The sequence below is a fragment of the Rhineura floridana genome, chromosome 3, assembly GCF_030035675.1.
Source record: "Rhineura floridana isolate rRhiFlo1 chromosome 3, rRhiFlo1.hap2, whole genome shotgun sequence".
Classification (NCBI taxonomy): domain Eukaryota; kingdom Metazoa; phylum Chordata; class Lepidosauria; order Squamata; family Rhineuridae; genus Rhineura; species Rhineura floridana.
In genome coordinates this window covers 198,324,344-198,349,576 of record NC_084482.1, presented here as the reverse complement: position 1 = coordinate 198,349,576, position 25,233 = coordinate 198,324,344, and the positions used below count along the sequence as shown (strand labels likewise).

Genomic DNA, 25,233 nt, shown 5'->3' with positions numbered 1-25,233 from the left:
GGAATTATTTTATTGACGAGGTGCGCCTGGCGCCAACACCAGACATTCTTTTCAGCGCCAGGTCAAGACTTTCCTCTTCTCCCAGGCATTTTAGCATGTGTTTTTAAATTGTTTTTTTAAAAATGTGTTTTTAAATTTGTATATTTGTTTTTAATGTTTTTAATTGTTGTAAACTGCCCAGAGAGCTTTGGCTATGGGGCGGTATACAAATGCAATAAATAAATAAATACTAATCCGAACTCCACCCCCCTCCTTCTCCACTCTCTCCTGGCAAACAACTCTCTCAAACCCCACCAAGCAACCCCCTCTTTCTCTTCTCCCCCCAGATTCCACTCTCACTCTTCCTTTTATACATTCAGCCATTTTAAACACTCAGCCAATCATCTAGCATCCTACTGCCCATTCACTCCCCCTCCTCTTTAACTCCACTTACCATGTATCTTCTAAACAACCAACACTTACCATATATACATTAATATAGGAACATGACATTTCCCCCCCCTTAAAACAACGGCAGAGTATTATTCCTGTTCCAGGATTTATACGTCGCGTTAACAAATAAAAGTCTCTATGGGGAAAATGTCTTTCTTTGTTCCTCCGTCTGGTCACATCACTGCAGTCCCAGCCACTTGCCTGGAAAGTCCATCGGCCAGTACATTGTCCTTGCCTTTTATGAACTGGAAGTCCACTTGATAGTCCTGTAGGGCCCAGGACCACCTCTGCAGCATAGAGTTATGGTTTTTCATAGTCTGCAACCATAACAAGGCCCGATGATCCGTAGTCACTGTGAATCTTCGTCCCCACACGTATGGGCGCAACTTGTTCAGTCCCCACACGACCGCTAGGCACTCCTTCTGGACCGACGAATAGTTTTTCTCCCTCGGCATCAGCTTGCGACTCAGGTATGCCACTGGATGTCTGGTGCCTTCTCTCTCCTGCAGCAAGATGACTCCCAGCGCCAGGTCCGACGCATCTGTAGCCACGATGAATGGTTTCTCATAGTCTGGTGCTATTAATATGGGTCCTTGGCACAAGGCTTGCTTCAGTAGATCAAAAGCCTTCTGACATTCATCCGTCCATACCACACGCTCAGAACACTTCTTCTTTGTTAATTCATGCAAGGGGATAGGCCACAATTGCACTGCCTCTACCTTGCTCCATAAGGAGGTGATTTTCCCACTCCCCACCCCATGTCCTACACAGATTACTTCACTCACAACTTTCCCATTCACACAGCACGGTACAGATCTGACTGGGGCATGCTCTCCAGTATCAATGGAATGTATAACTATACTGGTTCGGCCAGGTTTATTACTAAAGAGATTCCTATAGGTTTTCAAAACTCTCAGAATCTCTTCTTTTACTTCCTCCTTCACCTCCTCTGACCATTCCACTTGATCTACCCCTCCTTTGTCTTTGCTTTCCTGTACCAAATCTGGAAGTTCAGGCCCACTTCCCTCAGGGAATAAGGTAACTTGCAACACCTGTACATCCCTGGTATAGTAAGGCTTCAACATATTTACATGAACCACTTTGCTTTTGTTTAATTGGTCTGTGGTGATTACATACGTCACTGTGTCAAGCCTTTCTCTGATGGTATATGGTCCTTCCCAGTTAGCCTGTAATTTGTCATGTTTCCTGGGTATGAACGCCATAACCATATCTCCCACATCATACACACGTTCCCTGGCTGTTCTGTCATACCAGTAACGTTGCTTCTCCTGTGCTTGACTCAAATTCTTTTTCACTACCTCCATCATTGATGTTAATTTATTGCGGAATTCCAATACAAAATCTACTACAGATGTTTTGTACTCTCCCAGGGTTCCTTCCCATGAATTTTTTAATAGTTCCAAAGGTCCCCTCACTTTTCTAGTGAACATGAGTTCAAAGGGTGAGAAGCCTGTAGACTCCTGAGGGACTTCTCTGTATGCAAATAAGAAGCATCCCAACCGTTCATCCCAGTCTTGTGGGTGATCTTGAACATAGCTTCTTATCATGCCCTTCAAAACTCCATTGAATCTCTCTGTTAACCCATTAGTGGCGGGATGGTAAGTAGTGGTCTTTAGATGTTTTAGACCACAACACTTCCACATACATTGCATCACTTCTCCCATGAATACACTGCCTTGATCCGTCAGCACTTCATGAGGAAAACCCAGCCTCATAAAGATTTTTAATAAAGCCTCTGCCACTACAGGGGCTTCTACAGATCTTAGTGCTTCTGCTTCTTTCTTATCAGAGACCACTTGATACAGTTTGTCTCCTTCAGCAGGCCTGCTAGTGGTTGCTATGGTGACCTGAGGCTGGTTTACAGATTCCACCCTGTTTGTTTCAGCCCCCCTTAATATGGCTTCTATTTTCTCTGCCAATTTGCTGTCTGGTCACTACATATATCTTTCCTTGGGCTCCCATTACATCTCTTCCCAGTATTACTGGTTCTTGTTGCTGGGCATTAATGCCTACTTTATATCGGCCCTCTCGGCCTCTCCAAGTCATTTCCACCAGGGCCACAGGCAAACTTTCTGGTTGACCCCTCACTCCTTGGATAGTCACAGTTTCCTGAGGTAATATTACCTCAGATTTTATTAAATCTGGCCTCAGTAACGTCTGAGCGGCACCAGTATCAAGCAATGCCCAATAATTTGCCCCTTGTACACTCACTTCCTCTCTCAGACTTGAATCAAGGTCTGTTACTTCTGTCCAGTTTATCTGGCAGAACTGAACCTTTTTCGCTGTTTCTAAAGCCTTGGGCTCTGTTTTCACTGCCCTTGTCTGAACAGGATTACTAATGGGGTTGGCAACCTCACATTGAAAACGTAGGTGCCCCGGTCTACCACATTTGTAGCATAATTTCTCCTCACTTTTAGGGTACACAGATCCACTCTGGGGTGTCCTGTGCCCTTCAAATTTTACTGGAGGACTCATTCTCTGTGGTACCACATCCCTTCTGCCAGCGTTATATGGTCTGGGTTTAAAATCTCTTGATGTTTACCCCCCCCCAGCCAGTTCTGTTGGAGGCGAAGTGATCCGCCATCTCTGCGGCCTCCTGCACCGATGTAGGGAAACGGTCTTTGACCAGGAGCCTTATTTCTGGTGGTAACTGATGGTATAATTGATCCAATATCATGAGGTTTTTCACCTCCTCCACAGACTGAGCTTTTGCACTTGTCAGCCATTTCCCAAATATGTCCATCAGTTTTGCCCCCAGCTCCACGAAAGACCTCCCTGTCTGTATCTGGCAGTTTCTGAAAAGCTTTCTAAAATAATCAGGCCCCAGTCTGAATCTTTTAAACACTGCTTCTTTGAATTCAGCATAGGTGACGGGCCTGTCTGAGGGGAAATATTGGTATACCTCAGCCAATTCCCCTTTAATCAGGTTTGATAAATACTGCATGTACTTATCACTCCTTCCCAGGAATCATTTAGAGTAGACAGCGTAATATATGCCATCTGTTCCTGTGTATGCTGCATGTCCATTTCTTGCAGGTCAGCAAACAAACATTGTAAGTTCTGTAAATGCCTCTGCATGGACTCTCCCTCTTTGTATCGGGTCTGGTACAGTCTTTTAGCAAGTAAAACTTTAGAGCCTGCAGTTTTTCTCACATGTACAGCACGTAAAACATTCCAAACTTCCTTTGCTGTATTTAAGCCACTGACATGTATTAACTGTTCATTCTCCAGAGCTAGGATAAGCAGAGCTTTAGCTTTCTCTGCTGCTCTTATCCACTGTGCCGGTGGGGCTGCTGGGGGGTCTTCTGCAACAGTGTGCCAGACGGCCTCCTTCACCAGCAGCATTTCAGTCTTTACCTTCCAGTAGGAGTAGTTGGTGCTCCCCAGCCTCTCCAAGGGATAAGACACGCTTCCTAACGCTGCCATCCTTTTCACCCTTCTTGGCTGTTCAGTTCTTTTGCACTTTGTAATTCTTTGCCTGTAGCACAACCTCACAGGATCGTTGTGTCAGCTGCAATGACTGGGCCCATAATCCTTTGTTGAGCTCTAGTCTGCACAGGCAAGGCAGAATTAGCTTGCTGCACAGGACACAGAGGTTTACAGCCAACACAGTTCCAGTAAGGCGGCAAACAGGAATGAAGAACTCCGACACAGTCCAGCTTCGTGCCAGTAACAGAAATCTTTATCAACGTGCAGTTAACAAATACAAATACATTCACCAACATTACATGCTCCTACTATCCCCCCCCCCCGCCTGGCTCTCTCGGCTTCCAATTTATAGCCAGCCCCTTAGATCAATTGCAGCTGTGTGTCCTTGACTTAATTGAGCTTCAGTTAACCCATTCCCAACATGGGGAATGACTCAGCTTAATCATGAGCCAACAGAGCCAGCCCTCCAGAGCAGCATGAAACTGATGAAATGTTTCTTGTAAACCGCTTAGAGATTTTTCACAATTGAGGGACATAAATTTTGTTAAATAAATAAATAAAACTAGGATTGATATGCATAGAAAAATCTTCAGGTTTTGGTAAACTTTTTTCCAATGAAATGTACAGAACAATCTTCATTTTGCTTTACAAAAAAATCTATTAATTGTTTTTATTTCTAAGTAAAGTAGGGGGGGAATATAATAGGCTGATATTAAAAACCCAGGAGCAGGGCCTGTTGAAATAGTTCCCACAGTTATTCTCTCTCCATTCCCATATTGTCATGGCCTTATGCAGGATTTGTGTTCCAGGCTTAACTCCCCCAGCTATGAACTCAGTAGACCTGCTTCTATTCTGTCAGCCATCTATTTTCTAATACTGGGATGATAATGAGGTAGCTACATTTTGGGGCTTACTTCTGAGTAGACATTGTTGTGCAGAGCAATCCTATACATGTCTACTCAGAGGTAAGCCCCACTGAATTCAATCGGACATTTGTTGTTGTTATGTGCCTTCAAGTCGATTACGACTTATGGCGACCCTATGAATTAGTGACCTCCAAGAGCATCTGTCATGAACCACCCTGCTCAGATCTTGTAAGTTCAGGTCTGTGGCTTCCTTTATGGAATCAATCCATCTCTTGTTTGGCCTTCCTCTTTGTATACTCCCTGCTGTTTTTCCCAGCATTATTGTCATTATCATCAGGTCTTCTCATGATGTGTCCAAAGTATGATAACCTCAGTTTCATCATTTTAGCTTATAGTGACAGTTGTGGTTCTAACACCCATTTATTTGTCTTTTTCGCAATCCATGGTATGTGCAAAGCTCTCCTCCAGCACCACATTTCAAATGAGTTTATTTTTCTCTTATCTGCCTTTTTCACTGTTCAACTTTCACATCCATACATAGAGATCAGGAATACCATGGTCACAATGATCCTGACTTTGGTGTTCAGTGATACATCTTTGCATTTGAAGACCTTTTCTAGTTCTCTCACAGCTGCCCTACCCAGTCCTAGCCTTCTTCTCATTTCTTGACTATTGTCTCCATTTTGGTTAATGACTGTGCCAAGGTATTGATAATCCTTGACAAGTTCAGTGCCCTCATTGTCAACTTTAATGTTACATAAATCTTCTGTTGTCATTACTTTAGTCTTTTTGACGTTCAGCTGTAGTCCTTCTTTTGTGCTTTCCTCTTTAACTTTCATCAGCATTCGTTTCACATCATCATTACTGGTTTCTGCTAAGAGTATGGTATCGTCTGCATATCTTAAATTATTGATGTTTCTCCCTCCCTTTTTCACACCTCCCTCATCTTGGTCCAATCCCGCTTTCTGTATATGTTCTGCGTAGATTAAACAAATAGGGTGATAAAATACACCCCTGTCTCACACCCTTTCCGATGGGGAACCAATCGGTTTCTCCATATTCTGTCCTTACAGTAGTCCAGAGTATAGGTTGCGCATCAGGACAATCAGATGGTGTAGCCACCCCCATTTCTTTTAAAGCATTCCATAGTTTTTCATGACCTACACAGTCAAAGGCTTTGCTGTAGTCTATAAAGCACAGGGTGATTTTCTTCCAAAATTCCTTGCTCTGTTCCATTATCCAACATATGTTTGCGATATGATCTCTGGTGCCTCTTCCCTTTCTAAATCCAGCTTGGACGTCTGGCATTTCTCACTCCATATATGGTAAGAGCCTTTGTTGTAGAATCTTGAGCATTATGATGACAAGATAATGGTTGTTAATTGTTTTGGGGTTTTTTCTGGCAGAGCTATTGTACTTTTAACAGTTGCCTGACAATATACACTCAACAGGTGCAAATTCCCAGCATAGAGTGCAAAGTTAGGAGAAACCGCTCTTGTTAAATTTCTGTTTCATTGCTGCTGTCAGAAATGCAGACAAACCACGCTGTGTAAACAAGCTGGTAGCAGCCCTGTATTTGAATGCTCACAACCCCAGATTTATTTGAAATTGACCAATCCTAGACCTGCACTAAATTACTCCCACAGGATGAACATTACAAACGCCTGTAACCCCCCCACTACACCGTGTTCTGAATACTGCGAGTACGAGTTGAACTTACATGTGGTTTTTTTAAACATGGCTTCGGCAATAGAAACGTCTACTAATTGTATTTCTATTTTGTTGTTATGTGCGTTCAAGTTGATATCTAGCTATATATAGACTGGCATATATCTAGACAGGCTCTGAATCAGATGAAAAACCAGCGGGGTCCTCATAGCTGATTTCACCCCCCCCGGGGCTTCCGCTGTCGACCTCCTCTACCGGAAGCTGCGCAGTCTGTACTGCGGTCGCTGCTCTGCGTACTTGTCCAGCCCCTCCCCTTTGCAAGAGGTAAGATTCTCACCGACAATCGCACCTCTATCGGCTCTCGGTTTAGTCATCCGCCCCTTATGGGGGCGGATATCTTTTCTCCAGGCTATTCTCTGTCTGATGGCTCGTTTTTTGGGGAGGCGTTTTCCCGTCCCGGTCTCCAAAAATTGTGTCGGGTGTGGGCGGGGGGAAGGGATGCCTCATCCCTGCCATTGTAGGGCTAAGCGGCAGAATTTAAGATGGCGCCTTTTTCTTTTGCGCGCAGTTTTTGCTCCCCGGAGGTGTTTGTAATCGATAGACATCCGCCGTGTGGTGTCACCTAGGCCTTCCAAACCTGGTCATTTGGATAGAGGGGCCTCTTGCGTGTTCCCTTTTGTTCCAGAAAGTGGAGAAATTAGAAATACAGAGGTTTACTTGTGGTGTGACTACCTCCCCCCCGTTTCCATTTTCACGTGTTTAATAGCACGGTATGTATAATAAGGAAATAATAGGGAATGGGTGGTGCAGGTTAATGATACTGAGTGAGGGGAGTGGGAGCGGAGGCGGATGGATCTCTTGCCTCTTATAACGGGGTTTTTAGGGACCGTTGCAAATGTTGCTTTTTAGTGCATCCATATAGGAGGATTTGCCCGAACAGTTCCTTACGTGCATTTGTGTTGGTCTGCAAATTAAAATTTTTAGGGCCTCGCTCTCTATTTGGAGAAGGGGGGTAGGTGGTCTGACATTCACTGGGTGTGTTCGGAGGTTTGGGGAGTATGGCTTGTACTGTAGCAGAACTGATAAGCCTGCAGGGCAGTGAATGGCAGGTAAGACAGGGCTGTTCTTTATTTCCTAAAAAGTGTGGGGCCTAACAGGAGCTATGTGACAGTATGGGGCTTATCCTGGGAGCGTGGCTTTGGATAGGAAGCCAGATCCCTCCCCCCGTCCCCGTTTACTGTTTCTTATTGTCCTTTGTATGGTGTGGACAGGGCCTAGCCGTGTAAACATCTTTTTCAATCACATCCACGTGGTTTTCCGGAAGCTACTGGGATGCGAGAGGCTAAATTATTGTAGTGAGGGGGTGTTCCTCTAGGTATTTATAGTGTTGAAATACAGATTTTTTTTTTAAGGTGGATTTGTAGGGTAACAAGAAAAAGCTGTGCTTGTGCAGGAAAGTCATGAGGTCCACAAGAAATTTGTTACTGGTCTCACCATAATAAAATCTAGTCTAATGTTCACTGTTGGTGAGTGAAATCTGCCTAGGAGGATTTTTAGGCGGCTATTCCTAAATCTCTTCACTGCCTCTCCCTGATCCCATCTGTGCCTCAAGCACAGACAGCACCTCAGGAATGGGGATCTTCATAAGGGTTGTGAATTTCAGTTTCATGGTGTCAGTCTGTTATTCCTGCTATGGCATATGCCTGGATGTTAGAATCCCAGTGTCTTAAAGTTTGGCTCCTGCATGGTTTTGGAAATGGGAAAGCGTGGGTGTGGGTCAAGCTTCCTTGTTCTTTTTCTCACTTTTGAAATGCTTGCTTAGGAGTGAGGTGAGTATGCATATCTTGAACTGCACTGCAGGGGCCCCAGCATTTGAGTTATGAGCCTGAAGTAAAGCATGTTTTCATGGGGTTAAGTGAGGAGGGAGTAGAAGGGTAACTTACCTTTTAGGACATAGTGAAGTTAGAATTGTTTCTGCTGAATACAGCCTGTTTAACTTTTAGGGGTCCTAGTTGTACCCCTTCCATGCACTTTCCAAGACCTCTTACAGAAGGATAGCCACGTTGGTCTGTTGTAGGTAAAGTAACAAATAATAATATAGCACCATAATAACTGACAAATTTATTATGGTACATGTTTTTGTGGTCTCAAGCCCATTAAAACGTATTAGGTAGTAATTTTTATGTAGGTCAGTCTACCCTTGGGCAGTACAGTTCCATCTCTTTCAAATTTACTATTCTGTGCTCAAACTAGTGATAGGTGACTATGTGTGGCCCTCCAGATGTTGCTGAACTAGAACTCGGGTCATCCCTGAATCTTGGCATGCTGGCTGGAGCTGATGGAAATTGGACTCCATCCCAGCAACATCTGGAGGACCACAGTCCCTATGCCTGACTTTAGTGCTGCTCAGGAGGGTTTGCCTTACTTCTCTAGTGTTTTATGTGGTTATGAGCAGTCTGTTCCTCATAAAGGAGAATCATGTTAAGTAAAAACATGTGAGGGTCTTGTGTGTTTTATGCTAATTTTGCCGTTTAGAATTCAAAATATTCTAGCTGTGATGGGCAGAAATGCTTTCCCAAGAGATGCAGATATATTGTGGTATAAGACGAACGCAACAGGCATGATCAGATGTTGACAGATAAATAAAACGCAAAGCATGAGGTATATGGTGTTAACCATAGTTTTCTGTGGGAACTGTAATATTCTGCTGGTTTGAATCCTGCCATTTTTTTAAATGATCCTTTTCTTGTTTTTTGTAAGAGTAATAAAAAGGGCAGATTGAAAATGCTTGTATAAATACAGGTATCATAATAAAACAAAGATTGTGACTGGGGCACAGAAATTTTGATATCAAATGTCCATTTTTTTTGTGTGTAGAGACTGACCTGTTTGCGTATGCAGACAGCAAAAGAATCTACGTAACCAGTTGGAGAACATTATAGACTTCCAGGACACTCTGCTCCCTCCAAAGTGAGGCTTTGTACCAGTAAATCTGATTCTGTGTGTTGAGGCCTGAAGCAAGACAATAGCTTCCTCACACAATACAAATGTTAATTAACATAAACCAAGCTAGGAAAGTTGTGCTGTCGCTGCTGATGTGAATGTTCACTGTGCGTTTCTTGTATACATTCAGGCTTTATGTAGAATCATTGCACTCTTAGCCCTTACATGATTTGGCTCCAATATTTATACTTCCCCCCCCCGTACCCTTGTAAATATATCTGCCTACTCGCTGAGGTAACACTTTATACATCTGTAATCCAAGAAAACCTGTGCCATGATAAATTTGTTTGCATATAAAGTGCTGCAGGACACGTTATTGGTCTTGCTACAACATAGCTAGAACAGTTACCCCTGTGGATATTAACAACTTAGAAGTAGGGATGGAGGGTGAATCTCTTTGAAGTGTGCAGTGGTTTGGTTTATCTTGTCCTGCTCTGTCAGGGTGGTGGCCTAGGATTTCCCCCTCCAGTTTCACACAAATCTTTCTTTTCAGTTTTGAGAGAGAGAGGCATCACCATGACTGAGAATGATGTTGACAATGAGCTGCTGGATTATGAGGATGATGAGGTGGAAAACCAGGCAACTGGAGATGGGGTGGAGGTCCCGTCTAAGAAAGATGTCAAGGGATCGTATGTCTCCATCCACAGTTCTGGCTTCCGTGACTTCCTGTTAAAACCAGAGCTGCTGCGTGCCATTGTCGATTGTGGCTTTGAGCACCCCTCTGAAGGTGAGGCCAGATGCCTTGTCTGGTGGGGAGATTTGGGGAAGTTAGCAAAGGGGAGCTGAATGCACTGCCAGGAGATATTCATTATATTCTTTGATTCTCAACGCAGTGCAACATGAGTGTATCCCACAGGCAATCTTGGGCATGGATGTCCTGTGCCAGGCCAAGTCTGGTATGGGCAAGACTGCCGTCTTCGTTCTTGCTACACTACAGCAGTTGGAACCAGTCACTGGACAGGTATGTTTGAGAAAGGAAAGTAAGGGTGGGTGAATGCAGAGAGAACATGGTAACCTGCCAGGTAAATAGATCTGGGTGAGAGTTGACTAGGAGTAATAATCAGTAGGGGCTTGAAAGGTATTTCTGACCTCCTTGACAGGTGTCAGTGCTGGTGATGTGTCACACACGTGAGCTGGCCTTCCAGATCAGCAAGGAGTATGAGCGCTTCTCCAAGTACATGCCCAGCGTCAAGGTAAGAGACATGGAATGGCCATTGCTGCTGTTGTCTCTCAAGTCCTATGCACAATGTTTTCCTGCATGGGAGTGAAAGTATCATGAGAGTGATCAGTAGAAAGTATATCTCCAAGTTAGATTAGCGCAGTGTGCTTTATGTGGGGCTGCCGTTGAAGACGGTTCGGAAACTGCAGCGTGTGCGAAATGCAGTGGCCAGATTGGTAACAGGGACCAGACGGTTCGAACATATAAAACCAATTCTGGCCTGCTTGCATTGGCTGTCTGTATGTTTCCGAGCTGAATTCAAGATGCTGGTTTTGACCTATAAAGCCTTACATGGCTTGGGACCACAATACCTGATGGAACGCCTGTCCCGACACAAAGCCACCCGTACACTATGCTCAACATCTAAGGCCCTCTGGGCGCCTACTCCAAGGGAAGTTTGGAGGCTGGCAACAAGGGAGAGGGCCTTCTCAGTGGTGGCCCCCAAATTGTGGAATTATGTCCCTGACGAGGTGTGCCTGGTGCCAGCACTGTTATCTTTTCGGCGCCAGGTCAAGATTTTTCTCCCAGGCATTTTAGCATATGCTTTTAAATTGTTTTTTTAAAAATGTGTTTTTAAATTTGAATACAGTAGGGCCCTGCTTTGCGGCATTCTGCTAATACAGCGGCTTTCAACTAGAGTAAGGCCCCACTCATACAGCGCTTGTTCCGCTTTTACGGCATTTTTCGGGTGTTGGGCTCCATTCTGTTGAATGAGTTCTGCTTTTTGGTGGGGGTCTGGAATGTAACCCGTCGTATGAGTGGGGCCTTACTGTATTTGTTTTTAATGTTTTTAATTGTTGTAAACCGCCCAGAGAGCTTTGGCTATGGGGCAGTATATAAATGCAATTAATAATAATAATTACAACAATAATACCTACAGAATTTTGGGAGAGGGATGGAAGACTTCCTGGCTTGGGGCTGAAACTAACTTGGAGATAACGTTGACAGTTTCCATCAGTTACAAATGCAACAGAATTTGCATTCTGCCTTTGTCCTGTTATCATTTTTCCCACTGCCAATTTCTGCACCCTTGGGCTCATTGTGTCTCCTAGTAGCCAGCCTTTATGTGAGAGTCTCCCTTCTCTCTCTCCCTCCTTCCCCAGGTGGCGGTGTTCTTTGGGGGCCTGTCCATCAAGAAGGATGAGGAGGTGCTGAAGAAGAACTGCCCCCACATTGTGGTGGGGACCCCGGGCCGCATCCTGGCCTTGGCCCGCAACAAGAGCCTTAATCTCAAGCACATAAAACACTTCATCCTGGACGAATGCGACAAGATGCTTGAGCAGCTTGGTGAGCTCTGTGTGTGCGTATGCAGATGTGCACTTCAGGTGGGCTGGGCTTAGTCTAATGGACAGCCAGTTCATTACTTCCGTACCAGACGCATTGCTTGGGATAGCTGGGAGTCCAGACTTTTGACTTCTTGGAAACTATGTTTTCATGAACAAAAGGATGGGTGCTATTTCTGAACACACTGGATCCAGGGGTCTATGGGGAAAGGAGGAATCTGAACTCTGCTTGAGTGCAAGTCAGGATCCAATCCAAAGAATGGACAAACGGTGCAATAATTTTTTTTCTCCTCAAGCCAGTGGTTCCCACTGTGGCGCTTTTTTAATTATTATTATTCCTTCCTCTTGGAGGCAAACTTCTGAAAGAGTTGGGCATGGGTTGGACAAGGAAGTAGCTTATCTTTCTCCTTGAGGTCAGTTTTTCTTTACCTCAGATAGGAAGAGGAAGACAGTAGTTTTTATTCTTGACGGAAAATATGATAGGTGGATGTAACTTTGTGCAACTGTATCTTGGCACGCATCACCAGATAACTGCAATACAGCAGCTGCAGCTAGAATAAAGTCATGGGAAATTTCCCCTGATTCTCTGTCACCATTGCTTTTTGGCGAAAAGTAGCCCTTCCCTTGGCCTCTTCAGGTAGCATCCTCATGAACAATTTATAAGAAAATTTTCCTTGGGGCAGCTTATAATCAAATACAAATCTTAAAGTAAAAGCAGCAGCCTAGTTACTGCCCAGTGAAAACAACAGAAGACCAACAAACATATCCAACAACATACAGAAATGCACTCTTTAAAAAGCAGCCCATACTCCTGTCCCTCCCTTTAATGCTAACTCCTGAAAGAGCAGCACAAGGAGCTGTTAAGAGTTTGTGAGGCTGGAAGTAATCCTCTACGTGAACAAGGCCTGGTAATGGAGAAGAGTAGGCCTGTTGGATTCTTGGAGTAGTACAAAGAGCCGTTTCTAACCTGTTGGCCCTTTTTTCTCTCACAGATATGCGCCGGGATGTCCAGGAGATCTTCCGCATGACCCCGCATGAAAAGCAGGTCATGATGTTCAGTGCCACTCTCAGCAAGGAAATCCGCCCTGTGTGCCGCAAATTCATGCAAGACGTAATTAAATCCCTTCTACCTTCTTTATCCACCTGGCCGGCTGGCCAGCCTCCCTTCCTCCCCATCCAGGGAAGGAGCAGGGGGCCAGAGCTTAGAACACCACCACAGTCTACAGCACCCTGGGCTGCATCGCTGCGGCCCATCGGCTACCCCAGTCCCCCCAAGGCACTTGTAGGGCACATACCTTCCGGAAGATCATTCGGGTTACACTAGCCAGCATATTTGCACACATGAACGACAGGCCTTTCCCGATAGGGCTAGAGAGCATTCACACTATGACCTTCTTCCGCCCAGCTGGCACACAAGGCTTAGAGATCGTCCACCTTTGTTCAAAGGGGGATCCATCCCAGAAGGATCCTCTTGTGCCTTCACACCTGGCGGGGGGCGCAGAATTCATAGCGCCTCCCTGCTATCCTGTTTTCCCTGCACTCCCTCAGCGTGGGATCCACCTGCTTGTCAGCACCGTGTTCAGAAGATCCTGGCCCACACACACCCAGGCAAGTGTGGCTTCCTTTTTTCCTCACTGCCATGCATTGCGATTAGGTTCACACGCACTGGCAGCATGCATGTACACGATCCTGCCCTCCTCGCCCTGTCCCACCCTGCCCATTCACTCTGGCTGGCACTCTGGAGACCTGCGGCGAAGGACTCCCCGAGGGATCCGAGAGATCGGCAGCAGCCAGCGGAGCAGACGCCTGGCGACCTGGAGAAGTTTTATCCTTTTTTTGTTCTGAACTGGGGAAAGCGCGTTTTATTGTCTATCTCCTCCCCCCCCCGAGTGCCATGTGGGAAAGGGATTGGCTTGAAGGGTTCCCGTTGTGAGAGGGGGAAGAGAACGGCTTTTACCCTGAAAGAGCCATCAAACTGTGTGGTAGGGAAGGTGCTGGAATCAGTTCCGCTCTGAAAAGTAGCTGTGGGAATGCCTGAAATAAACAGGATTTGTGAGGCAAATAGTGGGCTTGAGGAGTCAGTTGGAGAGACGAATTCTTGGGAAGGAATGGTCGAAGCAGAAACTTTTTCATGTGTACTTGTTCAAAAGGGAAAAGAGATACTTCACTGGCTCTTGATGCCAATGCTAGAGTCACTAGATAGCGCGTGTTGGAAATTACACGGGAAGTGGTACATTACACTGGACCAAAGCTCCCCCATTTACTCTTAGGAAAAACCTGTGAGGAAGGGTCAAAGACCAAAGGAGCTCTTTAACATGCACTGATTTAGTTTCTGTACAAGTGCTGTTGCTTTTTTTTTTTTAACTCTAGGGTTTCTGGGGGGTTGGAAGGAAATCTTAAGTTTTTGGAGGAAAACATGTGACTTCTGTTTTCATGTTTAAAGTTTGTATCCTGCCAAATTTGGCTTTGTGAAGGTGGCTGATTTACTAGTGCTTTGTAAAGGGGAAGAATTGTCTCAGGAGGTGATAGTGCTAGCCATTCCCCCCAGAATGCTTTGCAGGAGATGTTTTTGGCTGAGCAAGGAGACTATTGTCTCCCAGGATCGTTTGCATTTTGGAAGCGTTTTGGCTTTTGAATTTGTTGGAGGTTGAAGCAGGTGGGGCATCTCTGCTTTTCTAATCTTCCCTGAGGGAATATAGGACCACGGGTGTGCATGTGGCAGGGGAAGCTGTTCCTGTGCACGTTTTGTGCTTCTTGTCCCCCTCACCCCTCCCTCCAAGCCCAGGTCAGCCCTGCCCTGGTCTAACCGGCCCTGGGTTTGCTCCTCAGCCCATGGAGATCTTCGTGGATGACGAGACCAAGCTGACGCTGCACGGCCTGCAGCAGTACTATGTCAAACTGAAAGACAACGAGAAAAACCGCAAGCTCTTTGATCTGCTTGACGTGCTGGAGTTCAACCAGGTGCCTTCTGGGAGTAGATTCTGCTCCAGGGACGGGTGGCCAGTGAGGGAGGGACCAGACCTTGCAAAATCCAGACCACTTTCAAAGATAAGAGGGTTGACTTGGTGGAATGTGGGGAACTGTTGCTGACTTTGTCCTGGTTGGATTGTTTATCTTTATTTCTTAAATTTATACCACACTATTCCTCCAAGGAGCTCAAGGTGGTGTATGTGATTCCCCTCTCCCCATTGTATCCTCACAACAATCCTTTGAGGTAGGTTAGATTGAGAGAAAGTGACTGGCCTAAGATCTGATGAACTGAGTCCTACAGGTTTAATTTGAAGCTTAATGATGGCCCAAATAATGAGCACAAAGTGACTGGCCTGGAGATAGCCTGGCTGTGGAGAAGTTTGGTTCTGCCTTCATGGCTTCCTGTGAGTGGAAGCTCAATGCCCACTCTGGCCATCCTTGGGAACAGACTTAACAGGAGGGCCTGTACAAAGCAAACAAAACCGTAAAATGTCACTGGCAACCCCCTAGCAGTGAATAGGTGTGATTGATCCTTCCCTCCTGCATCTAGGTGGTGATCTTTGTGAAGTCTGTGCAGCGCTGCATAGCATTGGCTCAGTTACTAGTGGAGCAGAACTTCCCAGCAATTGCCATCCACAGGGGCATGCCCCAGGAAGAGAGGTGAGAAGGGCCCAAGGCTGTGGGAGGGATGGGATTGAGCTGCAGGTGGCTAATTTGCTATGATGAAATTGCTCAGACTAGAGTCTCTGACTCTTAAGTGATGCTTTTCTAAGCCCTGAGCAATAGCTCCTGCAGAAGCTGTGTTGCTGAGACATAGGCAGAAGTTCCTTCTCTTGCCAAGTGTAGTCTGCCAAGTGTAGGCAGGAAAAGATGTTTAACAAAAGGTGTCTAGTCCCACATGCAGGCAAAAGAGAGCACTATTCCTGTGATTCACCTTGTTGAAAGTGATGCAGTCCTCATCTTTCTTGGCATCTAAGTTGCCCTTGGGATCCAGGAAAAAAAGAAGCATTTTGTCTTACGTTTGACATTTGGAGCTGGAAAACTGATCCTTAAATTCAGCAAGAATCTGGTCAGGATCAATACAAGATTAAATGCCTTGTCTTAAAGGAGGGCTTTGGGGCAAAATGTTGACTAGGCTAGTTGGGGGGAGGTCAAAGTCCAGTTTTGCAATGGTGTAATGTGAGCCTAGTAAGGGTGGTCATGTCTGATGGGTTAGAACAGACGGTGAGTGGGAGCTGCACTTCCTTTATGATGGAGGAAATCCTTGGTTAGGTTGCTCTTCCCACTCACTTCAGAAGGTGGGGCTATTTAAATTAGGCAAGCAGTGAGTCCTCTGTGTGACAGCAACCTCCTTCAGTCTTTCTTGCCTACTCGAGGGAACAGGTCCAAGCATAGCTCATGGCTGGCCTAGGCCATCTGTTTGCACCTCTGTCTTATTTCTTTGTCTGTTTGGCAGTTGTGTCTGGTGGTTTGGTAGAATAGGGGGTGAGTGGGAGTTGCGCTTCTGTTGTTTTTCTAAGAGGTGGGTCTTGCAGGTTGTCACGATACCAGCAATTCAAGGACTTCCAGCGCCGGATCTTGGTGGCCACCAATCTCTTTGGTCGTGGAATGGACATTGAACGAGTCAACATTGCTTTCAACTATGACATGCCAGAGGATTCAGACACTTATCTGCACCGGGTGAGTGAGGCTAGTCAGAAGTGGATTCCAAACCGTCTGAGGTTTGAGGCCTAAGTTGGGAAGGGTAGAAAAGTCCAAGGTGTCATTGCATTGATGAGTTTGCTCAGACTAGAGTCTCTGACTTGTTCTGATGTCTCTCCAAGCCCTGAGCAGCACCTAAGTCCAAGGTGGGGTTGGATATGTCCCAGTGCCTCTTGCTTCCAGTTCTTTCCTTAGCCTTAGAGGGAGCAGAGTTTCCTCTTTCTTTCCTGAAGCTCCTAGCTGGGACTACTTGCATAGGCACCTGGGCCCATCTTCTCCTTTGTGGACTCTGCAGGTGGCTCGTGCTGGGCGCTTTGGCACAAAAGGTCTGGCAATCACTTTTGTATCGGATGAGAATGACGCTAAGATCCTAAACGAAGTGCAGGACCGCTTTGAGGTGAACATCAGTGAGCTGCCTGATGAGATCGACATCTCCTCCTACAGTGAGTGCAGCAGGAGACCTTCTATTGCAGCTGGAACGAGGAGGGGAGATCTGGTTTCTCCTGGAAGAGCTTGGTTGGGGCTGGAAGTCAAACAGGGATTTTGGGACTGAAGGAGGCATACGTTGGCAAGGTGGTCTGACTCGGAAGCCTTAATTAGTGCAGAATGCGGCTGCCAGAACGTTAATCGGCACAGCCAGATGGGCTAGGAAGAGTCAGACTATGGGTCCATCTAGCTCAGTAATGTCCACACCTACTTGCTACAGCTTTCCAGGCTTTCAGACGGGGGCCATTCCCAACCCTGTGTGGAGATGGCAGGGATTGAACCTGGGACCTTCTGCATGAAAAGTGCTTTCATGTTACATTGATTCTGAAGGAGTTACTGCCTGTTGGCTTTTGAGCCCAATTTGAGGGTAGCTGTAGATCCTCCATTGACCTTAAGACATTGGGCAGACTGATATTGGAAGAGGTGCTCCTTCAGGTATCAGTGATCTTCAAGGGCAGCATTACACAGTACATACCCAGTTATTTAATACTAACCAAGCTATTTAAGAAAAACTTAATTTCCCCCCCAAAGAAATTATAAATATTGGGGTTCCAAAAGTTATTTTAACTGTTTAAGCTGGTTAAGTAGAATGGTACAATGAGCAGTACAAGAGAGCAAGGGAAGCTGGGAAGAGAAATTGCCAGATGAAATGAGTGTTCGGATGCAACTAGAAACAGGCTGCTGGCGCAGGAGGGTTGCTATTTGCCATGTGGAATTGGGCAGGGGAGTACTTGGTTTGGTAGTGGTGGTCACTCCAGCAGAAATTTGAAGACTGGTGAAAAGGGTGTTCAGAAACAGAACTGAATCAGCGGCCAGAGCTTGTTTGCCATGTTCTGCCTAACATGTGGTGTCTCTTACAGTTGAACAGACCCGATAAAGGGGGCTTTGCCTCTCGATGTTGACCTTGGTTTTAATTCCTGACCTTCTCCACTTCCCTGGAACTTCACGTTTAATTTCATCTGATGGAGAATAAGGTGACTGACAGTCTGGAACATGCAAACACACCCCGTTCCTGTGGCAGATATAGAACTTCTATCACTAAGCTGTGTGTAGTGGAGATGGGGCTGACATCAGCAGACCTCCTGCGCTCCCTCAGGGCAAAAGTCTCACTGTTCAACTGGCACTAAGATGACAAAGAAGGTCCCTGCTGCTGGTGCCTCCACAAGAGACTCATTCAAATGGACTTCCACTGCCTGCCTGCCAACAAGATTTTGGGACTGCACCTATTGCATTGCCCTACTTCACCCTTATGTCAGCACTACTCAGTGATCTGCCTCTGTGATGGGAAACATGAAAGGGGGGGAGGAGTCCAGGTGGGGTGCTCTGTGAATACCTGGCATTTAAAATTACATTTTGTTTTATAGAAAAAAAACCTTGAGGCTGGGGGGAACTAAAAACACGAACATTCTTTTGTATGTCTGTTCATCCTGTTTTAAAGCTCTTGTTTTTCATGTATGTGTGTGTGTGTGTATGCCCCATCACTTCATAATTTTGTCTGCATGTTAAAATTGATCCCCTGTTCCAGCTGGTATCTATTGGCAGGTAAACTTGTAGTGAAAGATCAGTAATGTTTTATCTGTGGCTTGTTCTCTCTCCCTTTGATATCCTCTTTTATTTTTTGGTAATAAAGGAGCCCAGCTCTTATGGGTGTTGAATTAAACTAGTCTTGTGAGTAACCTTTTGTGGGTGTGGCTTCATTCTTTAGGGTAGGAGCTTATCTTTCCTGGTGGGGGAGTGCTTATATAGATGAGTGTGTAAAACATTGGAAAAATACACATGCAGGTGAAGGCTGTGACTCTGAGTAAAGGAATTGTAGAAACTTGCAGGACAGTTTACAAGAAAAAATTATAAATATAAAATGAAGCAGAAGAATAGACAAAACTTCAGCTTGCAGGGAGGTGGGGGAAGCTCAGCAGGGCGTGGCATGCAATGACAGCCAATTGGATGCTGCTGCTGCCATGTGGCTTGCCTTGTGCCTTGCCCTTTCTCCCCTTTGGTAAGCTGCAGCAATACAGTGTTGGGAAGCCAAGAGAGCAATGCAACCCCACTGGCTGCTGTTTGGTACATGTAAGATACCAAAAGGTTTTAACTGACTGGGGGCTTGCAGAAGAGCAAGCCTGTCTCTCTGCCAATCCCCTTGATTTCTATGCTGGCCACAGAAGGTATGGAGGGCTTGCCCTAGCCCCCCCCCATTTACACTGAATGCCATTTTGTTGGTTGTCATCATCAATGAGGTAACTTGAAATACAAGACAGTTCCTGTTTTCTCCAAATACAGACCTCCTATTCTTTCAGTTGTATTCAAATTCAGCTTTCAACAGGCTACCTGCATCTCGTTGATCATGGCTGTGCACTAAAGCAGAGACTAGCAGGATAAAGGGAGATAATATTCTCGATAACACAAATCTTTTACTCAGCTTTATCTGTAGATAAATGTTTTAAAGAAGTCCTTAGACCCCCTTAATTTGAACAACTTCCGCCCAGTCTCAAATTTACCATTCCTGGGTAAGGTGGTCGAGCGAGTGGTGGCGAAGCAGTTGCAAGCATACTTGGAGGAAGCGGATTACCTGGATCCATTCCAATCAGGCTTCAGACCTGGACATGGGACGGGAACAGCCTTAATTGCCCTAGTAGACGATATGAGGAGGGCGTTGGATAGAGGCGAATGCACCCTCCTCGTCCTTGATCTCTCAGCGGCATTTGACACCTTCGATCACGGTATCCTGCTGGATCGCCTGGAGGAGTTAGGTCAGCCTTTCCCAACCAGTGTGCTTCCAGATGTTGTTGGACCACAACTCCCATCTTTCCTGACCGTTGGCAATGCTGGCTGAGGCTGATGGGAGTTGTGGTCCAACAACATCTGGAAGCACACTGGTTGAAAAAGGCTGGGTTAGGTACAGGTGGCACTGTATTACAGTGGTTCCGCTCCTTCCTGTCTGGGAGATACCAGAGAGTAGCGTTGGGGGATGAGGTCTTGGGTCCCTGGCCTCTTGTGGGGGGTGCCTCAGGGTTCCATCCTCTCCCTGATGCTGTTTAACATGTATATAAAGCCGCTAGGAGACGTCATCAGGAGATTTGGCCTGCAATGTCATCAATGTGCAGATGACACGCAGATCTATCTTTCATTTAAATCTTCACTGCTGGCTGTAGAAGCCCTATCCAAGTGCCTGGAGTTGGTGAGCGACTGGATGAGAAGGAATAAGCTAAAGCTGAACCCTGATAAAACCAAGGTGCTGTTGGTGGGAGACAAGTTTGGGGAGTTTTGATCTGAGGCTCAATGGGATACAACTGCCCCTGAAAGACCAGGTCTGCAGTCGGGGGGTCATTCTTGACTCCCAGCTGTCTATGGAGGCTCAGGTCTCTGTGGTGAGCTGGACGGCACTATATCAACTTCATCTAATACAGAGGATACGCCCCTACCTCCCCAACCATTTGCTCCCTTCGGTGGTACATGCCTTGGTCTCTTCCCGCCTAGACTATTGTAACACACTTTACATGGGGTTACCCGTGAAAACGGTCTGGAAGCTGCAATTGGTACAGAACGCAATGGCTCGCCTGAATAAAGGCAGCTGCCGCCGATATATCACTCCAGTGCTGAAGGAGTTGCACTGGCTACCGGTAGTTTTTTTGGGCCCAATTCAAGGTATTAGCCTTAACCTTTAAGACCTTATATGGTGCTGGTCCAACTTAAAGGAACGCCTTCATCACCATCATGGGTGCTGCTCAACAAGATCGGTCTTGAAAGGCCTACTCATTATCCCACCAGTCAAAGTAGCTAGGCTGGTGAGGACTAGAGTGAGAACTTTTTCAATTGTAGCCCCCACCATATGGAACTCTTTACCAAATGACCTCCGCCAGGCCCCCTCTCTGTTGAGTTTTCGCTGGTTGTTCAAACAGGCTTTTGAGATGGGTTAGGTTCTGTAGAGATCGGTTGTGATTTTAATCTGTTAATGTTTTATATTACTGTTTAATGTGGTTGAGACAACCTCCCAGATGGGTGACTAATAAATCCAATAAATAAATAATGTTGGAGGTGGTGGGGAGATCAGAATGGAAAAAGGTGTACAGTTACCTACGAAACCAGTTCTGAGCAATCCCAAAATGCATAAATTCACTCAAGTGATAACCCTACAGAAACACAACTGTCACACGCGTTTCCCCTTCATCCCTAATGTGTTGCTTGAAGCTTCGTTTTCAGTTTTTCCAGCCCAGCACTCTTGGTTTAAGCAAAGAAGATCCCGAGCCTTCCAAACCATTCCATGATGCACACAAAAACTTCTTTCACCTAAAATTTATTCCCTCAAGTTGTGTGTGACGTTTACTGCTTCTTTCACACATTCCCCCGTTTTGTTTCATTCTGCAAGCTAAAATCTGAGGGTGCACCTTCCTGCCGGGTGTGATCCTGCACAGTTTGAGCATTTAGTCTTATGTGCCTTCAAGTCGATTACGACTTATGGCGACCCTATCAATCAGTGACCTCCAAGAGCATCTGTCATGAACTACCCTGTCCAGATCTTGTAAGTTCAGGTCTGTGGCTCCCTCTATGGAATGAATCCATCTCTTGTTTGGTCTTCCTCTTTTTCTACTCCCTTCTGTTTTCCCCAGCATTATTGTCTTTTCTAGTGAATCATGTCTTCTCATGATGTGTCCAAAGTATGATAACCTCATCTAGTCTTAGGAGTTGCAAACTGGTGCATTTTTAAAGACTAAAAGAATTTGAGGTGGTGGTGAGGAGTTGGCTTGTGTTGTGCTTGCACAATTACGTTTATACACCGCCTCCAACCAGAGCAGAATAAAAGAAGAAACTTAATCCCCCCCCAGCAGCTCCTAGTGAAGTGGAACCATTTCCATCCAAAATCGCACAGGCTGCATTCCTAAAGAGACTGCTCTGCAAGGAAAACTTCATGAGGCTTCTTCCCAGATCAATTGTGGTTAGGATGGGGTGGAATTGGAAAATAGGAATGCTTTTCTCATTAGGAAGTAAATTCTACAAACTTTGTGGAGCATATCCCTATTGCCACACTTCTGGTCTCCCTATCAGATAGCTGTTGAATCTACAGCAAAGGAAGGGCCATAGCTCTGTGGCTGAGCATCTGCTTTGCATCCTTAAGCTTTCAGGTTCAATCCCCAGCATTTCCAGGTAGGCCTAGGAATGTCAGCAGCCTGAAATCCTGGAGAGCCACTGCTGGTCAGTGTAGACAATCCTGAACTAGATGGAGCAGTGCTGTTGTTACATGCCTTCAAGTTGATTACGACTTAATGGTGACTCTATGAATCAGTGACCTCCAATAGCATCTGTCATGAACCACCCTGTTCAGATCTTGTAAGTTCAGGTCTGTGGCTTCCTTTATGGAATCAAACCAACTCTTGTTTGGCCTTCCTCTTTTTCTACTCCCTTCTGTTTTTCCCAGCATTATTGTCTTTTCTAGTGAATCATGTCTTCTCATGATGTGTCCAAAGTATGATAACCTCAATTTCATCATTTTAGCTTCTAGTGATAGTTCTGGTTTAATTTGTTGTAACACTCAATTATTTGTCTTTTTCGTAGTCCATGGTATGTGCAAAGCTCTCATCCAACCCCACATTTCAAATGAGTTTATTTTTCTCTTATCTGCCTTTTTCACTGTCCAACTTTCACATCCGTACATAGAGATCGGGAATACCATGGTCTGAATGATCCTGACTTTAGTGTTCAGTGATATATCTTTGCATTTGAGGACCTTTTCTAATTCCCTCAGTCCTAGCCTTCTGATTTCTTGACTATTGTCTCCGTTTCGGTTAATGACTGTGCCGAGGTATTGATAATCCTTGACAAGTTCAATATCCTCGTTGTCAACTGTAATGTTACATAAATCTTCTGTTGTCATTTAGTCTTTCTGACGTTCAGCTGTAGTCCTGCTTTTGTGCTTTCCTCTTTAACTTTCATCAGGATTCATTTCAAATAGTTACTGGTTTCTGCTAGTAGTATATCATCTGCATATCTTAAATTATTGATATTTCTCCCTTCAATTTTCACACGTTTTTCTTGGTTCAGTCCCACTTTCAGTATATGTTCTGCATATAGATTAAACAAATAGGGTGATCTCCAGCTCACACCCCATCTTCCCCTTGTGCAAGGACTCACAAATAAGTTAGGATAATATGCGCTAAATATATTTTTGCTGAGTGACTGATGGGTAGGAGTGAATCTTGCCGCCTCCCGCATTTCCAAAAGAAACCCTTTTAAAGTGACAAGAATTTTGCAAGATGTGTGCGTCTGCCTCCTCTGATATATCTGTATAAACAAATCCCCCAGGAAGACTGGCCCTTGAGTGCACTGACCCCTTGACAGAACTATCAAATGGCCAATCCAGACCTGAAGACAATATTTTTAAAGTTATTATTACAGGGTCCTGTCTTGATTACAGTAACACAACACAGATTCTGCTAAAGCTAGAACAGGCCTCAGCCACTGTTTCTATAGCAACGGAAGCACCTGTTTTCTCCCTTGCACTCCTTGCTAAAAAGGAGCATGTGCAGTAGCTGCAAAAACCCCATTGGTTTTGGTGCCAACTGAATACTGTAAATGCTTGAAAAGTTCCCCTCTGTTTATTAAAATAGCTCTTCTTGTATTAATCTCCCGAAATACCTTATTTGACCCTTCTGATTTTCCCCCCAGTTAAAACTATTTGATAGGATGCAGTTTACAGCAGCTCTGACCCCTAAGGGGAAAGGAAGGATCTGTAATCCTGTAAAACGAAATTCCTTTGCAAGCTCCCGCATCTACACGTTGAGGAGACTTGAGCTGTTACAGGAGCTCCCTTAGATATTCAAAGAGAATATATTTTTTAAAAAAACAAACCAGTTTGTCATCTTCTCCCATGTAGAAAAAAGTACTCCCCAAAATATTAATGCGTTTTTAATAAAACCATATACCAGAAAAACAGTCACAGAGTAGAAAAGAATTAGTAGCAGCATTAAACTAGCAAGAAGTATTATAATTGGCCAGAAGCATGAGAAAATAACATAGTTTTGACATGGCACCTAATAAGATATCTGATGGATATTTTCTGGCTGGTTTTAACAAAACCCAATATTCATTTGAAAAATAAAATGGGGTGTCGTATTTCATAAGTAGCTGCATTATACTGTGTCAGACCACTTTTCCATTTAGTTCAGTACTGTCTACACTGACTGACAGCAGCTACCCAGGATTCCAGACTGGGTTCTCTCCTAGCCCTGCTTGCGGGGGACTGAATTTGGGACCTTGTGCATGCAAGGCAGACGCTCTGCTACTGAGCAATGGCCCTTCCCCAAAATCCTCTTGACAGGGTTCTGACCATTTGTTTCAAAGTGATTTCTTTAAAAACAAGTGTGCTATTGTAAATTATGCATCCTCAAAGTCAAAGCCACCAAGTTTCGAATGTCAGCCTTGGTACAATTAGCACATGAGCAGTTATGGCAGGGATGAAGAACCTGAGGCCCTCCACACGTTGTACTTGTTTTCACCAGCCTCAGCCAGCAATGGCCAGCAGCATCTGGAGGACTACAGGTTCACCATGCCTGCCTCAACAAGGCGTAAATATACAAGGGTTCTTTGAGGCTGTGGAGCTGGCCACTCAGTGCAGCTTCTTCCCCTCTTAAAGAGAACTCACGAGTCTTGGGTCATCAGCTTCCTATAACTCCTTTTCTGGGAAAGGTGATCCTTTTTGTAAGAACAGCACTGCTGGATCAGGCCAAAGGCCCATCTAGTCCAGCATCCTGTTCTCACAGTGACCTACCAGTTACCATGGGAAACCTGCAATCAGGACCTGACTGCAAGAGCACTCTCCCCTCCTGTGGTTTCCAGCAACTGGTGTTTGGAAGCATTCCTCCTCCATGAAAGGAATTCCTCTATGCGACTGGGGGCAGTTGCTCTCTATCTACCTCATTTGGCTATTGTGAGAATAAAATGAGCTTGAACTTTGTACCTCACCCTGAGCACCTTGCAGGATAGGTATGATCAGATACGATAGGTCAATCTCGGTTGAAACAAAGCTTAAATGGATAAAATGCAGTTACTCACATCCATCTCTTGCTGTTATTGCCTCCTTTTCCTATAGCCCCAATATACAGCAATGGCATTATATAGTTATAAACACTAAATAAATTATACTTTAAGGCCACATTCACACCAT

At 45.2% G+C, this 25,233-nt stretch overlaps 1 protein-coding gene and 1 non-coding gene across 4 annotated transcripts; both read left to right on the top strand.

Annotated features, from left to right (window-relative positions):
- Positions 1-6,605: 6,605 nt before the first annotated feature.
- On the top strand, positions 6,606-18,738 carry DDX39B (DExD-box helicase 39B). Of its 3 annotated transcripts, none has more exons than XM_061619424.1 (11): positions 6,606-6,740; positions 9,913-10,146; positions 10,253-10,380; positions 10,520-10,612; positions 11,742-11,925; positions 12,914-13,032; positions 14,751-14,882; positions 15,442-15,551; positions 16,427-16,571; positions 16,888-17,035; positions 17,939-18,738. In XM_061619424.1, exons 2-11 carry the CDS (start codon positions 9,936-9,938, stop codon positions 17,953-17,955), a joined length of 1,287 nt encoding a protein of 428 aa, XP_061475408.1. In that variant the 5' UTR covers positions 6,606-6,740; positions 9,913-9,935; the 3' UTR covers positions 17,956-18,738. The 3 variants fall into 3 exon arrangements, with proteins under 3 accessions (XP_061475408.1, XP_061475409.1, XP_061475410.1); XM_061619425.1 differs by lacking the exon at positions 6,606-6,740 and adding an exon at positions 6,747-7,186; XM_061619426.1 differs by lacking the exon at positions 6,606-6,740 and adding an exon at positions 9,294-9,386.
- On the top strand, positions 16,658-16,723 carry LOC133382651 (small nucleolar RNA SNORD52). Its single transcript, XR_009762036.1, has one exon. It is a non-coding gene; the product is annotated as a small nucleolar RNA SNORD52 (small nucleolar RNA).
- Positions 18,739-25,233: the final 6,495 nt, after the last annotated feature.